Below are 13,697 nucleotides of genomic sequence, written 5' to 3'. Positions count from 1 at the left end.
ATTCAACAAAACACTGAAGGAAGGCACATGTTGCTTGATAAAAAGAAGTCCTCTATTCAACATTTATTCAGCTAATATTCATTGACCACTTACGAAGAATAAGCATTCGAAGGGCAGCTACGATCAACCGTTTCTCATGTCCTCAGATTGTGTCATGTGTAGTGTAGGAGATAATCAGGGAATTGCCTTATGTCCTAGAGCTAAATAGACACAGAATGGCAGGCGATCTCAGTGGAAGACCCCTGTCTTGACTTGGGGGACCAGGGAAGACATCCCAGATCCCTTAAATTGAGGTGTGCTCTGTGCTGGAATGGAAAGAATTTAAAAACACTAAAAAAGACATCGGTTTGGAGAAAAATATGGGCAGCTGTCAAACCTTTTATGTGGGAAAATACTATTTACTGATTTCTCTGGGTAGAATTTATCTTTTCAGATTTGGAAGGATGGCCTGTAGTAATAGCAAGTAAGAAAATGTTCAGTGTGAAATAATCCTTCAAGCCCTTTCAGCTCCTTCCATAACGATTTTAAAGCCTCACAACTTAGGAGAAGGTTATGACCATTCACCCATTGAGGTGTGCATTTGTTTCCCAATCTGTGGTGAAATTACTTTCGAATTGTCAAATGCCACTGAAAGTTACCATTTTTTTCTCTTCTACTTTCCAATGGAATGTCTTTTTGATTTTTTCAAACATGCAACTGACTTTTCTCATGCCAGACATAGCAAAACATTTCTCAGTATGTATCCATAAAATCATCAGACACATTTCTTCATAGAAATTCCTTTATCATGTGTCAATACAACCTTAATTTATGCATCAAAGGCCTTAAATGTTCACCATTGTTTCTTATAATATCTAAAGTGCCCTTTCTTTTCTGCTATTTATCATGTAAGTTTTCTTCTATTTGTGTTTATTACACTAAAAACACTGTGTTGACAGGCTTGATGATCTTTCATGTATGAATTATTTGATCACTACAGACAACAAGTTATCAGGAAAAAAATGTTGAGAACAACAATGTTAATAGAATAATAGACTCAGTGTACCAAATTAAACATGATCCTAAGGAAAATGAAAGCATAAATGAGCCAAATAACAATAGGCTGATTTATTTTACCCAAAAATATTCTGTAAGAACTTTAGGACAGAGTTGAGCTTTTTTCAAAATACAGTTTCTAAGTAGATAATGGAAAACCCATAACAATAAACACATTATTTTTCGTTGATTACTTATACGGCCCTAAGCATGCTGCAAGTGTGTTCAATTCCCATGAGAGACAGTGAGATAAATATTCATCATCATCACAATCTTTTTAAAATTTTTTTCATGTTTATTTATTTATTTTGAGAGAGAGACAGAGAGTGCATGAGCTTGGGAGGGGCAGAGAGAGAGGGAGAGAGAATCCCGAGCAAGCTCCACGCTGTCAGCACAGAGTCACATGTGGACCCTGAACCCCTGAACTGTGAGGTCATGATCTGAGCCAAAATCAAGAGTCAGATGCTTAACCACCTGAGCCCCCTAGGTGCCACCGCCTCCTCCTCCTCCCCTTCCTCCTCCTCACCATCATTTCACGGATGAAGGATGGGAGCTGAGAATGACCGTCTCCCCCAAAGCCATGGGTGGATATGGGGAAGCTTTGGCTTCTAACCTAGAGCTAAAGCCTGTAAGAAATCACATGTTTACATATGCGTTTTCTAGATTCCTAGGCATTAAGTATTAAATATCAAATATTCAAGTATTTACTAGTTGATGAAAAACATTTTCACTCCGGTATGTTTTTGGTGATTTGAGGTCACACACACTTGCTGCTCTCTGGCCAGGCGGTCTCTGCCACGGCTCAGTGAGGAACGTAAGGCATCTGTGGAGAGAGGAAAAATTTGCTGGCACCTTTACTCACTCACTCCCTTCTCTCCTTACACACTCATAATCACAGACCTTGATATCACTCAGCTTCTTTAAAGAAATAAAGACAGCCACTATTTTATGTATTTTGAAGTTACTAGACAATTGTAAAAATGTATTTCCGTTAGTAATGTCATGAAGGGTACATTGCCCAACTGCTCCTTCCGACCTCCCCGCTCACAGCTTCTGTTCCCCACGTGTAGGTGAGATGCACAGACTCTCAAGTTGCTGTAAAAGGCAAGCAAAAAGTAGAACTCAGCTATGTCCGGCCTTCACACCGGGCTAACCAGGTGCCGCGTGGGGGTTCACACCTGTCTGATAGCTGCAGTTTCTCTCTGTCCTCAGAATTCTTCTTATGTGTTTGATTTTTGTGGGAAGAAACAGAAATCATTTTATATCTAAACATTAATCGGGGTGGGTATGATTGTAAAACATACTCTAAATCAGAATTAAGCACTGAAAGAACTCACAAGTAATCTCTCCAGAGACTTCTCAATGGAAGAGGTTGTAGATATCGGACTGTTCCCCAAGGCTTTGTCTCAGTAGCTTCCACCCATCTAAAAGGCAGGTCTCTATAGAGTTGGTAGGCCCCCCACGTAAGTATCCCACGAATGGTTTCTACTTCTATTGATGTGAAATAATGCATGGTTGGCCACTCTAAAAAGATAATGGGGGGGGGGGGGGAATGGGATGAATATAATGTGTAAGAAATACATTCTCCAGCTCCTTTTTTAAGTAGTATGCTATAAAATGGCGTTCAACAGTCAATAGGTTTTATTTCAATAAATGCCCTTATACATCATCTGATTTCTTTCTTACAGAATTACTTGGTTGTCGTTAATATACTCTAACTTCAATCCTAATGATTAAGGATTTTCCAGAATTTTTTCTAGTAAATATTCAAAGTTTTTTCCAGTGAGGTCTTTATTTGACCTCAGACTATCAGCCAATTTCTCAACAATAGGCATTCACATAGTAGCCGCAAATCAGACCCCATAGGAAGGTGTGTATTACAAAATGCGTTAGCCGTGGACAGATGATTATAAAGTTGCAGCTATTCCTGTTTATCGCTTTGATGTAGTACAAGGAAGAAGAGATGTGTGATTTTTCTTATTAACAATTTTAATTAACTTTTAATTGATTTCTGGGAAGATAAATGGTTTCATTATAGCATCACACACTGAGCTCCTTGGCTAGATATTAAACATCAGTGCAAACTTCCTGACAAACTGCTGTTAATAAGGGATTTTATGTTCGGTTATCTTGTCTAACATCTACATACTCATCTGTAATAGTAAATAAATGGAACCACCTTGCTTTGCCAGCCCATGTCACCTAACTTAAAGGACCTTTTTTATGCTCCTCTATTAATTAGGAGACGGAAAAGGAAGGAAATAGCATTTTGCAAACATTCCAGTTCCTTTGTCTCTATTAGGTGTGAGTCGGTTTCCGTAACATTTTTGGAGTATTTTCCTAAAGAATATTACAGCCTTTTATTCCCTGAGCATCAAATGCACATCCTTTCTTGGAAGCTGGGCACTCAGGGAATTAAGTTGTGGTGAACTGGGTCAAAACGTGTGTGTGTGTGTGTGTGCGCGTGTGTGTGCGCTCGCGTGTGTGTGTGTGTGCGTGCACACGTGCGTGCAGGAGGGCACACTTGACGTTGAACATATTAGTCAAATTTCATACTTCAGCTGGCTTCGAACTTTGAAACCCTATTATGAGGATGCCCTCCCTAACATTTATTTTTGACCCACCTGTTGAATAGGTGTTTGGATATTTCCTCTCCAGAAATCATCTCACTTTAGGATACAGATGGCTATATTTTGGAAAAATCCGATACATGGAGGGTCGTGAGACAGGTTCCTTCTGAAAGGACCCATGGTTTTGGGAAAAGAGTGTAAACCAAAAGTGGTACAAAGAGGCTTTTGTTGACCATGGAATTCTGATTCCTGACATGACCTCCAAATGCTGGGCATTTTCCTAGAGGTGGTACAACCGGAACCCCGGGATTTGAATAATGGATGGATGTTTGGAGTTTCAGAAGTGAATGAGGGATCATCGTGGCAAGCCTTGAAGAAAATGTCAAAAAGTATATACTGAGTCCTAGGGAAAGGTGGAGACTTGATTTGACCTGTGTGTAGAGCTTGTACAGGAGAGTGAAGAGTGAGACGAGGCTGAAAATGTGGGTTGGAGTAAACCATGCCCAGGCATCTTGACTGCTCTCCAGAGTTTGCTCAACATGTTGAATAGAGAGAGGCTACCTCTCTATTGCTTGGCATTTCTAAATCTGGTGCCTTAGGTATATCCCTCCAGAGCATCACTTTGTTCACTTAAAACAGTGATGACATGGGAGGAATTACGAAGTCATAAAACATATTACCTTCTCTTTCATCTCAGTTTCCCAAATCTGTTTATTTGAACACAGACTTCCCCTCTGTCTTTGCCTCCTCTTACTTTTCCCCCTTAAAATCCATTCTAACATGCCATGAGTGTAGCATAAGGAAAACTCACACCCGGAGTTCCTTTATCAAAGCCAGGCCTGCAACCTGATATTTCATTCTCTCCCCTTGGCCTTTTCTATCAATTTCAGCCATTTGGAAAAGCCTCCCATTGGCCTGCTGAAAGCATATATATATATACATATATATGTGTATATATGTATATATAGATGTGTGTGTATATATATGTATACATATATATACGTATATATATATGTGTATATATATATATACGTATATATATATATTTATGTTTTCTATATATATAAATATATATATATACGTATATATATGTATATTTTTATGTTTTCTCTACCATTTATTATTTTACTATAGACCATTTTAAGAATCTCGACATGGCTGAGAGGATGCATCATCATGATAGACATTTTTTAATTTTTTTTAATGTTTTTATTTATTTTTGAGACAGAGAGAGACAGAGCATGAGCAAGGGAGGGGCAGAGAGAGAGAGGGAGACACAGAATCTGAAGCAGGCTCCAGGCTCTGAGCAGTCAGCACAGAGCCCGACGCGGGGCTCGAACTCACAGACTGTGAGATCATGACCTGAGCCGAAGTCAGACGCTCAACCGACTAAGCCACCCAGGCGCCCCATACGTTTTTGTTTTTTTTTTTTTAAGTAGGGTTTCATGCCCGGCATGGAGCCCAACATAAGGCTTGAACTCATGACCCTGAGATCAAGACCTGAGCTGAGATCAAGAGTCGGACGCTTCACTGACTGAGCCACCCAGGCGCCCCACAATAGGCATTTTCAAGTGCGTCCTGGAGAATAAAAAGTCCATGCAAAGAAATATTGCATGAAAAGCACCGTGGACACATTATTAAAAGGAGGCCTTATTCTTGGCATTGCTCAGTGAGCTGTAGCAGTAGTTAACAAATGGTGTGCCCCTCAAGATACTAGTAAGTATTCTGCTAAACAAGCAGTAGTGTGAAAGGGTCTGTGATGAAATTCCTTTGGAAACTGCTGTTAACACTTGGCGGGGTTTGAAGTTATCAACGACTAACCCTCTACTTCTAAACTCACCTACACAGGTCTTCTACGGATGAGACTGGAATTGTAGGCGTCCGTCGGGGAAGAGCTTGCATAGCTAAACAAGCAAACCACAGAGTATCTTTATAAATAGATCCTAAATGAGACAGTTATCCAATTCTTCCCGCCACATTCTCCACTCTCAAGTGAGAGAGGAGACAGGGCCAGGGCCATGGTCTTGCTAACCTGTCCTTCCTCTCAACAAGATGAAGCATGGGGGAGGAGGTTCCCATTCAACAATCCTAAATAAAGAAGACCTTTTAATCCAGCGCTTCTGTGAGCTGATGTGCGTTAGGAAGTTCCCAAGGGAAAACATGGTTAATGTAGCAGTTTGGGGAAGGCAGCAGGCATGATTAGGAGGTTCTTTCTGAAATGCAAGTTTGCTTTCATATCCCAGTCTCTTGTCAGGGTGAGTGTCCTCACGATCCTCTAGACCAGCTCTTTGCATCATCAAGATGATGTTGTTATCATCAAAAGGTGAGGTCTTTCTCAGGTCACTTGTAGGTACTGCATCTGCATTGTTCCGATATTAATTGTTGGGTTAAATCTGTAATAATGTCAATTTACTTAAATTTACATGTATCTTAGTCAATGGAACAGAAAAATGGCATTGCAACTAGTTTAGAGAGAATCATTCCAAAGCTATAGTCTATCTTACTCATGTTATAATGACGATCTGTGCCACGTTTGTGAATTTTATTTCTGACATGCATTGCGGTAGGAAATGAGATTCAAACTGTTCTCCCACTTCACATATTTTATTTTATTTTATAGTTGAGAGATCTGGGACCTAGGGAGAAAAAGTAACATACCAAAGTTAATGACATCAAAAAATAAGCTGGAAACACTGAAACCAATCAGCATTTCCACAATATAGCAGTCTCTCCTTATATAACAGTCATTTGCCACCTCAGCCTCCATAACCCCCTTGTCATTCTGCAAAATTCTATAAGTACAAAGGTATCCACTTGTGATCATGTGCTTGTTTACGTCGTGATAAAACACTACTATGGTCTTCTAAAAAATTCTGTTTTTCAGCATAGACCTGGAATCAGTGGTTTCACCAAGGTGATCAGAGTCCTCGATGCAGTTCTTATAATTCCACAGTTTTTGGTTTCAAATTCTTACCCACAATTGCAGAGGATAATAAAGCAAAAATCAAAGTAAACCCGAACAATAGATGTACAGTGAATAAAATACTCTAAGAAACCTTCCAACTACTACATAGAAGTGTGAATACACCCACTTATGTGTGCTAGTCTATAGCATTCATTTATGCAATGTGCCAGATGCTGTACTAGGAATTTAGCGTTCAGTGAAACCAGAACAGCCCAGACCATACTCTTATGGCTTACCTTGTGAAAAAGGAGAGAAGTTCTTACACAAGTAAGCACGCTGATAAAGAGATAAATTTAAATTATCCAAAGTGGCATAACCGACAGGTACTCAGAGCTCTCGGCCTGTGTGACGGGAGAGTCTAATCTCCTTTTCAGGAATCGGAGAAGACTGCTTTGAGCGAGTGGTATTTACACTGACACGTGAAAGATGAGTGTGAGGAGGTGGTAGCTGGGTAGTGACAGCAGAAGCCGAGGTGGCAGAAGTTTCTGGAGAAGTTTGGGGGTTGGAGGGAACACAGTGAAAGCATTTTACCGAACCTCTTGCCCGTGGATGGTGAATTTGAATACTGCCCAAAGCACTGGAAATCATTGAAGGATGTTAAGCAGAGGACTGATGTCATTATTTCCCCTCTATAAAAGGTCTCTCTGAAGGGATGTAACTAAAAGAAAAGAATTAAGAGGTAATTTAGCTGGGGCACCTGGGTGGCTCAGTTAGTTAAGCTTCCAGCTCTTGATTTGGGCTCAGGTCATGATCTCATGGTTCGTGAGTTCCAGCCTGTGCTGACGGCTCAGAGCCTGGAGGCTGCTTTGGATTCTGTGTCTCCCTCGCCCTTGCCTGCCTCTCTCTCTCTCTCTCTTAAAAATAAATAATAAAAAAAAAAGAGAAGTAATTTAGTAATCTAAGTTGTAGTCAGTGGTGGCTAGGACCAAGGTAATTAGGAGTGAGATAGTATATGTGGGTGAAAGCAACACATTATAGACAGACAGGGATTATTTTGTAAATGACACTAGGTCTTGGACCTTGGTACTTAATATACCATGTATCACAGCCTGCAACTGAGCCTCATACGTAGTTTTAAACTTGCTTTCTCAAATTGTTGCATGAATGAATAATTGATAAGATAAATGAAGGAGATATCATAAATATCTACTTTCTTTCTTATATAACCTAGTATGTTAGTAGGAGGACCATTTACTGAATGGCGATTATTGGAGGTGAACAAGATTTGGAAACAGAAGAAATCGAGAGTTCAGTCAGGAACATGTTAAGCTTCTGATTCTATGCTAGACAGAATAATGGCCCCCAAATATGTCCCACATATGAATATGTTACCCTGCATGGCAAAAGGAACCTTGTAGATGTGATGAAGGTTAAGGATTTCAAGATAGGAAGATTTTTCTGGATTGTCCAGGTGGGTCATAATGTAATTGTAAAAACCCTTCAAACTGGAAGAAGATGTCAGGAGAGTGGGTCAGAAGGTTGAGATGGAAGAAGAAGGAGGAGAGAGTCAAAAGTGAGAGGGACTTGACTCTCCATTGTTGGCTTTGAAGATGGAGGAGATGTGCCATGAGCCAAGGAATGTGAGTAGACTCTAAGCTGGGAATTGTCCTCACATGATAATGGAAAACTAGGTGGGGAAGCTCAATCCTACAACTCAAGCAACTGAATTCTGTCAACACCTCCAACGAGGAAAGGGAGCTTCCCCGACAGCCTCCAGAAAGGATCACAGCCCTTCCTGTGCCTTGATTTTAGCCTGATGAGACCCGTGTTGAACTTCTGAAATACAAAGCTATAAAATTATAAACTTGTGTTTTGTAAACTACTCAATTTGTGGTCATTTGTTATAGCAGCCACAGAAAACTAACACAGATATGCATGAGGCATTCTGGGAGGTATCAGCCAAGCAGCCCGATCGATATAAAGCAATACATACACACACCCAATACACACACACACACACACACACACACACACACACACACACACACAGAGCCACTTTACTCAAATTGAATCATTCTATAACACATCTTCCCTTATATGGATGAATAAAAACATATTTTGAACAGGGATCATTTAAAGTACTGGTTATATAAACAATTGCTTTTGTGATCTTAAGAATTCCCACAGACAGGGATGCCTGGGTGGCTCAGTCATTGAAGCACCCGACTCTTGATTTCAGCTCAGGTCATGATCTCAGTTTGTGGGATCGAACCCCACACCAGGCTCTGCACTGACAGTGCAGAGCCTGCTTGGGATTCTCTCTTCCCTCTCTGTCTGCCTCTCCACTGCTCTCTCTCTCTTCCAAATAAATAAACTTAAAAAAAAATTCCCACAGATAGCAAAATGTCACTGAAATTTCCACAAATGTTGGTGCTAATAAATAAGACCTATTTATATTATATTACTGGATTACATTTTTCTATTTACTTACGCAGTGATTTCAGACAAAAAAATAAGTGTTTTTCCCCCAAAGGGGGATTAGTGTTGTCATTTAGTTTTTCCTCTAAGTGACGAGCTTGACTAATTTGTCAATAATTTGTATGGCAAGTTCTAGGCACACAGTAAAAGTAGAAGAACATGTGTCTATGGAAACTCTTCAGGTCGTTCATGGTGTTTCTTCCTCTCTGGGCATTCCTGCAATCCCTCCTCCGTCTGTTCTCTGGTTTAGCCTCGAGAGGTAATGACCTCCCAGGGGAATTTTTGTTTGATGAGTCAAATGGACAAATCCTGCTGTGATGTCAAGTTACAAACATGGCTTTCACATCTTGGACTTCGCCATTTCAGACAAGACAGAAGCGTTCTGCAATGCCCCCAACACGCTTTGCTAGGGTTTGTAAAAGTGGAGGTACCTCTGCATGTGTACTGTTAAAGCACATCCTGCTGCATTCAGGCTTTCTGGACTATAAATGATTATATGTGTCCCTAGCTCCTAATGCAGTCGAGTGTCTTGTCTTCCTTCCTTTCCTTAGCAACAGTTTGGGGCACAATTACATAGCATCTCATGGCTTCTAATATTTACTCCAGTTTCTTTGGAAAAAAGTAACATGAGGGCACCTGTGTAGCTCAGTCGCTTAAGCGTCCAACTTCAGCTCAGGTCATGATCTCACGGTTCGTGGGTTTGAGCCCCATGTCGGACTCTGTGCTGATAGCTCAGAGCCTGAAGCCAGCTTCGGATTCTGTGTCTCCCTCTCTGTCTGCCTCTCCCTCACTCACGCTGTGTCTCTCTCTGTCTCAAAAATAAATATTTTTAAAAATTTTAAAAATTAAAAAAAAAGAAAAACAATAACAACTATTTAACACAAAATGCACAGTAGCTGATAGTGACTGTTAAAATTTATATCACAATTGAGTTTGGATAAGATTATTTCTCATAACACTCTATTAGAATGTTTACTCAAAATTCACACATTTTATTTGATGCAAAGTGATTTTTATGTGACTTAAAATTTTTGGTTACTATGTTACTATCATATCAATAATTCTCAATTACCATTTGGAGATTGTATTGTAATTTCAAAGAAGAGTCCTTTGCAGGTGCTTTACAGTTACTACACTTATACTCCCATTTGGATTTGGGGGCAGATTTAATTTTAAATCTTAGTTTCATGTGTTCATTTGTTCTAACCTTCATTAATCCCACAGGTATTTATTAAGTAGTTTTATACGTGAGACATTGTACTAAGAACTGGGGCCCTGTACATTGATTTCTTATGTAACTCTAACCAAGATCATTAAATTCCATAAGCCGCAGTCTTCTCATTTGCAAAATGGTACCAATTATATTTATTCATAAGAACATGGTGAGGATTGGGGCACCTGGGTGGCTCAGTCAGTTAAGCGTCCGACTTTGGCTCAGGTCATGATCTCATGGTTCGTGGGTTCGAGCCCCGCATTGGGTTCTGTGCTGACCGCTCAGAGCCTGGATGGAGCCTGTTTCAGATTCTCTGTCTCCTTCTCTCTCTGCCCCTCCCCTGTTCATGCTCTGTCTCTGTCACAAAAATAAATAAATATTGGGGCGCCTGGGTGGCTCAGTCAGTTAAGCGTCCGACTTCAGCTCAGGTCATGATCTCACGGTCCGTGAGTTCGAGCCCCGCGTCGGGCTCTGGGCTGATGGCTCAGAGCCTGGAGCCTGCTTCTGATTCTGTGTCTCCCTCTCTCTCTGCCCCTCCCCCATTCATGCTCTGTCTCTCTCTGTCTCAAAAATAAATAAACGTTAAAAAAAATAAAAAAAAAATAAATATTAAAAAAAATTAAAAGAACACGGTGAGGATTAAATGAGATCATGTACATAGTGCTTGAAAAAAATATATATGAAAATTAATATATAAACTGCTTGAACAAAAAGTAATGTAGCATCTTAAGTTGTCATCTAGTAGGTTATGTTAAATTAATTAAAAACTAGACATGTGTTTCTTATTTTTGAATTCAAAATCATTAAAGAAATGGTGGTCCAGGAAAAATTCAGTATTATTGTAATATGAGTTTTCTGTCATAACATAATGTTGTTATTGCTAATGATACTATCAACTTATGTTCTGGTCATTTTGAATGAAGAAAAATTAGTGAAACTATAGTATATTTCTTTTCATGTTATAGACTTTTGCATTACATCATCATTATTTTTTTAATTTTCTCCTTAGAGAGAATATTCAGTTAAAAATACGCCATAACGTATCAACTACCCCTTCTAGCAAGGCAGCGTAACAAAGTATAATGTGAAAAAATCATGACAAACACACTATGTGAATTCCTTTGTTTTTAATTTCTATGCAGGCAACAGACCCTGATGCGGGAATAAATGGCCAGGTGCACTACAGTCTGGGCAACTTCAATAATCTCTTTCGCATCACATCTAACGGGAGTATTTACACAGCAGTGAAGCTTAACCGAGAGGTCAGGGACTACTATGAACTTGTCGTTGTGGCAACCGATGGGGCGGTTCACCCGCGTCACTCAACTCTGACGCTGGCCATCAAAGTGTTGGATATTGATGATAACAGTCCCGTGTTCACTAACTCAACATATACTGTCATCGTAGAAGAGAACCTGCCAGCCGGGACCACCTTCCTTCAGATAGAGGTGGGTAGAAGACGCATTAATTTCATGAATTCCACATTTTAATATTTCCATTAGTGTCAGGTTGCAGATTTGGCAAATAAAAAATCAACACACCAAGTTGAATTCCAATTTCAGGTAAACAGTGAGTAAATGTTTAATATAAGTGCCTCTCAGATATTACATATTGTATTTTATCTAACAACCTTACTTCAGGGATATACCAAAAATTAAGAGGAGAAAAGATACATTTGTAAGAAATCAAATAACATTTGTTAATAATTTTTTTAATTTATAAAATTAATTTTACATATTTATTGTAAAAATTGACAACACAATAGTCTATAAAGAAGAAGTTAATAATCTCCCACTTTGTACATCCAGGATACCCAGGATTAAATTTTTATATGTATTCTGTGACATTTATCTTTGTACTCCCACAATATCAAATAAATATTTTTATATTTACATACATGCAAATACACATGTGTGTGTATGCATATATCCATATATATATATATATATATATATATATATTCAAATAAGTGTTTCCATGTATGTATATATGCAAATATGTACATATGCAGCCATATGCATATATATCTATGTACGTGTATATTCAAATAAATATTTTCATATATAAATATATGCAGATATGCATGCATGAGAGTGTATGCATATATACCTATGTATGTATATGTAATCAAATAAATATTTTCATATTTACATATATGCAAATATGCATGCATGCCAGTGTGTGCATATGTATGGGTGCATGTATATATTCAAATAAGTATTGTCACATTTTCATATATGCAAATATGCATGTATGCCAGCATATCATGTATACCTATATATATTCACAAAATATTTTCATATTTACATGTGTAGAGATTTGCCATATATTTTACAAAAGGGGATATTGCTGAACCCATTGTTTTTACTCTCAGTGCTCTTCAGAAGTCTAACTGTCCTGTTTAACAGTGTCCCCACATCCAAGCCTGTTTTTTCAGTCCTCAGCTATAATACTACCAGAAACTCTGGACATTCTGATTCAGTACATTCATTTGGCCCAGAAATCATTTTAAGCAACCGTCCCTTTAATTCTGACACAGACGGTCTACGAAGTATATTTTGGGGGGTGGAAAAAAATCTAGTCCTTCCTTGACCTGCCATCCACAACTTGAATGTTGTTAGCATGGATTTCAAGAACTTGCAGTTTTTTCATAATTCAACTCAATAAATATTTAGGCCAAAACATTAATCAATCTGAAAAAGGCAGGTGCCAACCAGGGAAAGGGCCCTATTTCTCCATTTATTCTTCTGTTGATCTATTCATTTATTCATCCATTTATTCATCAAGCGTATTTTCACTGTATATTGCATGCATTTATCCTCTGCTGCACTTGAGCGATTCCAGTGTGGATAAGACAGATTTCATGCCTTCCTGGGGTTTTCAGCTGGGTGTGGCAAACAGACAAGCCAACCCTAATTGCAGTAGAGGTTCTCAATGCAAGGGGCTTAAGAAATCACAGAGAGTTTAGAAATCTAGTCTTGAGACTTAGATAGTTGCTTCCTACATTGTGAATGGAGAAGCAAGTCAGTTTTTCAAGCAGCAGAAGAGAGATTCAAAACGTTGGAACAAATCTCTTGAAATCCTGGGGGGGAGGAGACAGAGAGATGCTAGAAAAATGTATGGCTCCTTCTTCCAGTTTTCAGGAGATTGGGGTTAACCCAAACTGGAATGGGAAACAAGAAGGATTTTAGTTAGGAAAATGACACCATAAAATGTGTGCTTTCCTCGTATCTTCTAGTCGTGGTGTCAGTAACTGACCGGGGGGCCAAGACATAAGTTCCCATGGCAGGTGCGAGCATGGCTGTGTGCACCTTCCGTCACACCTTGTCTCCCCTCTCCCCCCCTCGCCCCATCCCATTGCCTCCATCAGAGCCCATAAGTTCCCATAGCAGGTGCGAGCATGGCTGTGTGCACCTTCCATCACACCTCATCTCACCACTCCCCCCTCGCCCCATCCCATTGCCTCCACCAGAACCCTCTGCCTTCTGTGCTAGTC

General features: G+C 39.4%; 1 protein-coding gene across 18 annotated transcripts in view; it reads left to right on the top strand.

Annotated features, from left to right (window-relative positions):
- Nucleotides 1-13,697, top strand: part of PCDH15 (protocadherin related 15) — a 1,681,879-nt gene that overhangs the window by 1,462,015 nt on the left and 206,167 nt on the right. For all 18 annotated transcript variants that reach the window (XR_008425054.1, XR_008425055.1, XR_008425056.1 and 15 more), the window contains one exon: nucleotides 11,344-11,649. Coding sequence is in view for 15 of the 18 variants with exons in the window: in XM_053910276.1 (XP_053766251.1) it covers nucleotides 11,344-11,649 (306 nt within the window). In the remaining 3 variants the exon portion in view is untranslated. The remainder of the gene's footprint in view (nucleotides 1-11,343; nucleotides 11,650-13,697) is intronic.

Source organism: Panthera pardus, unplaced genomic scaffold, assembly GCF_024362965.1.
Source record: "Panthera pardus isolate Hobbes unplaced genomic scaffold, ASM2436296v1 HiC_scaffold_22, whole genome shotgun sequence".
Taxonomy (NCBI): domain Eukaryota; kingdom Metazoa; phylum Chordata; class Mammalia; order Carnivora; family Felidae; genus Panthera; species Panthera pardus.
Note: the sequence above shows the minus strand (reverse complement) of the source record. Positions and strands in the feature narration are given on the sequence as shown.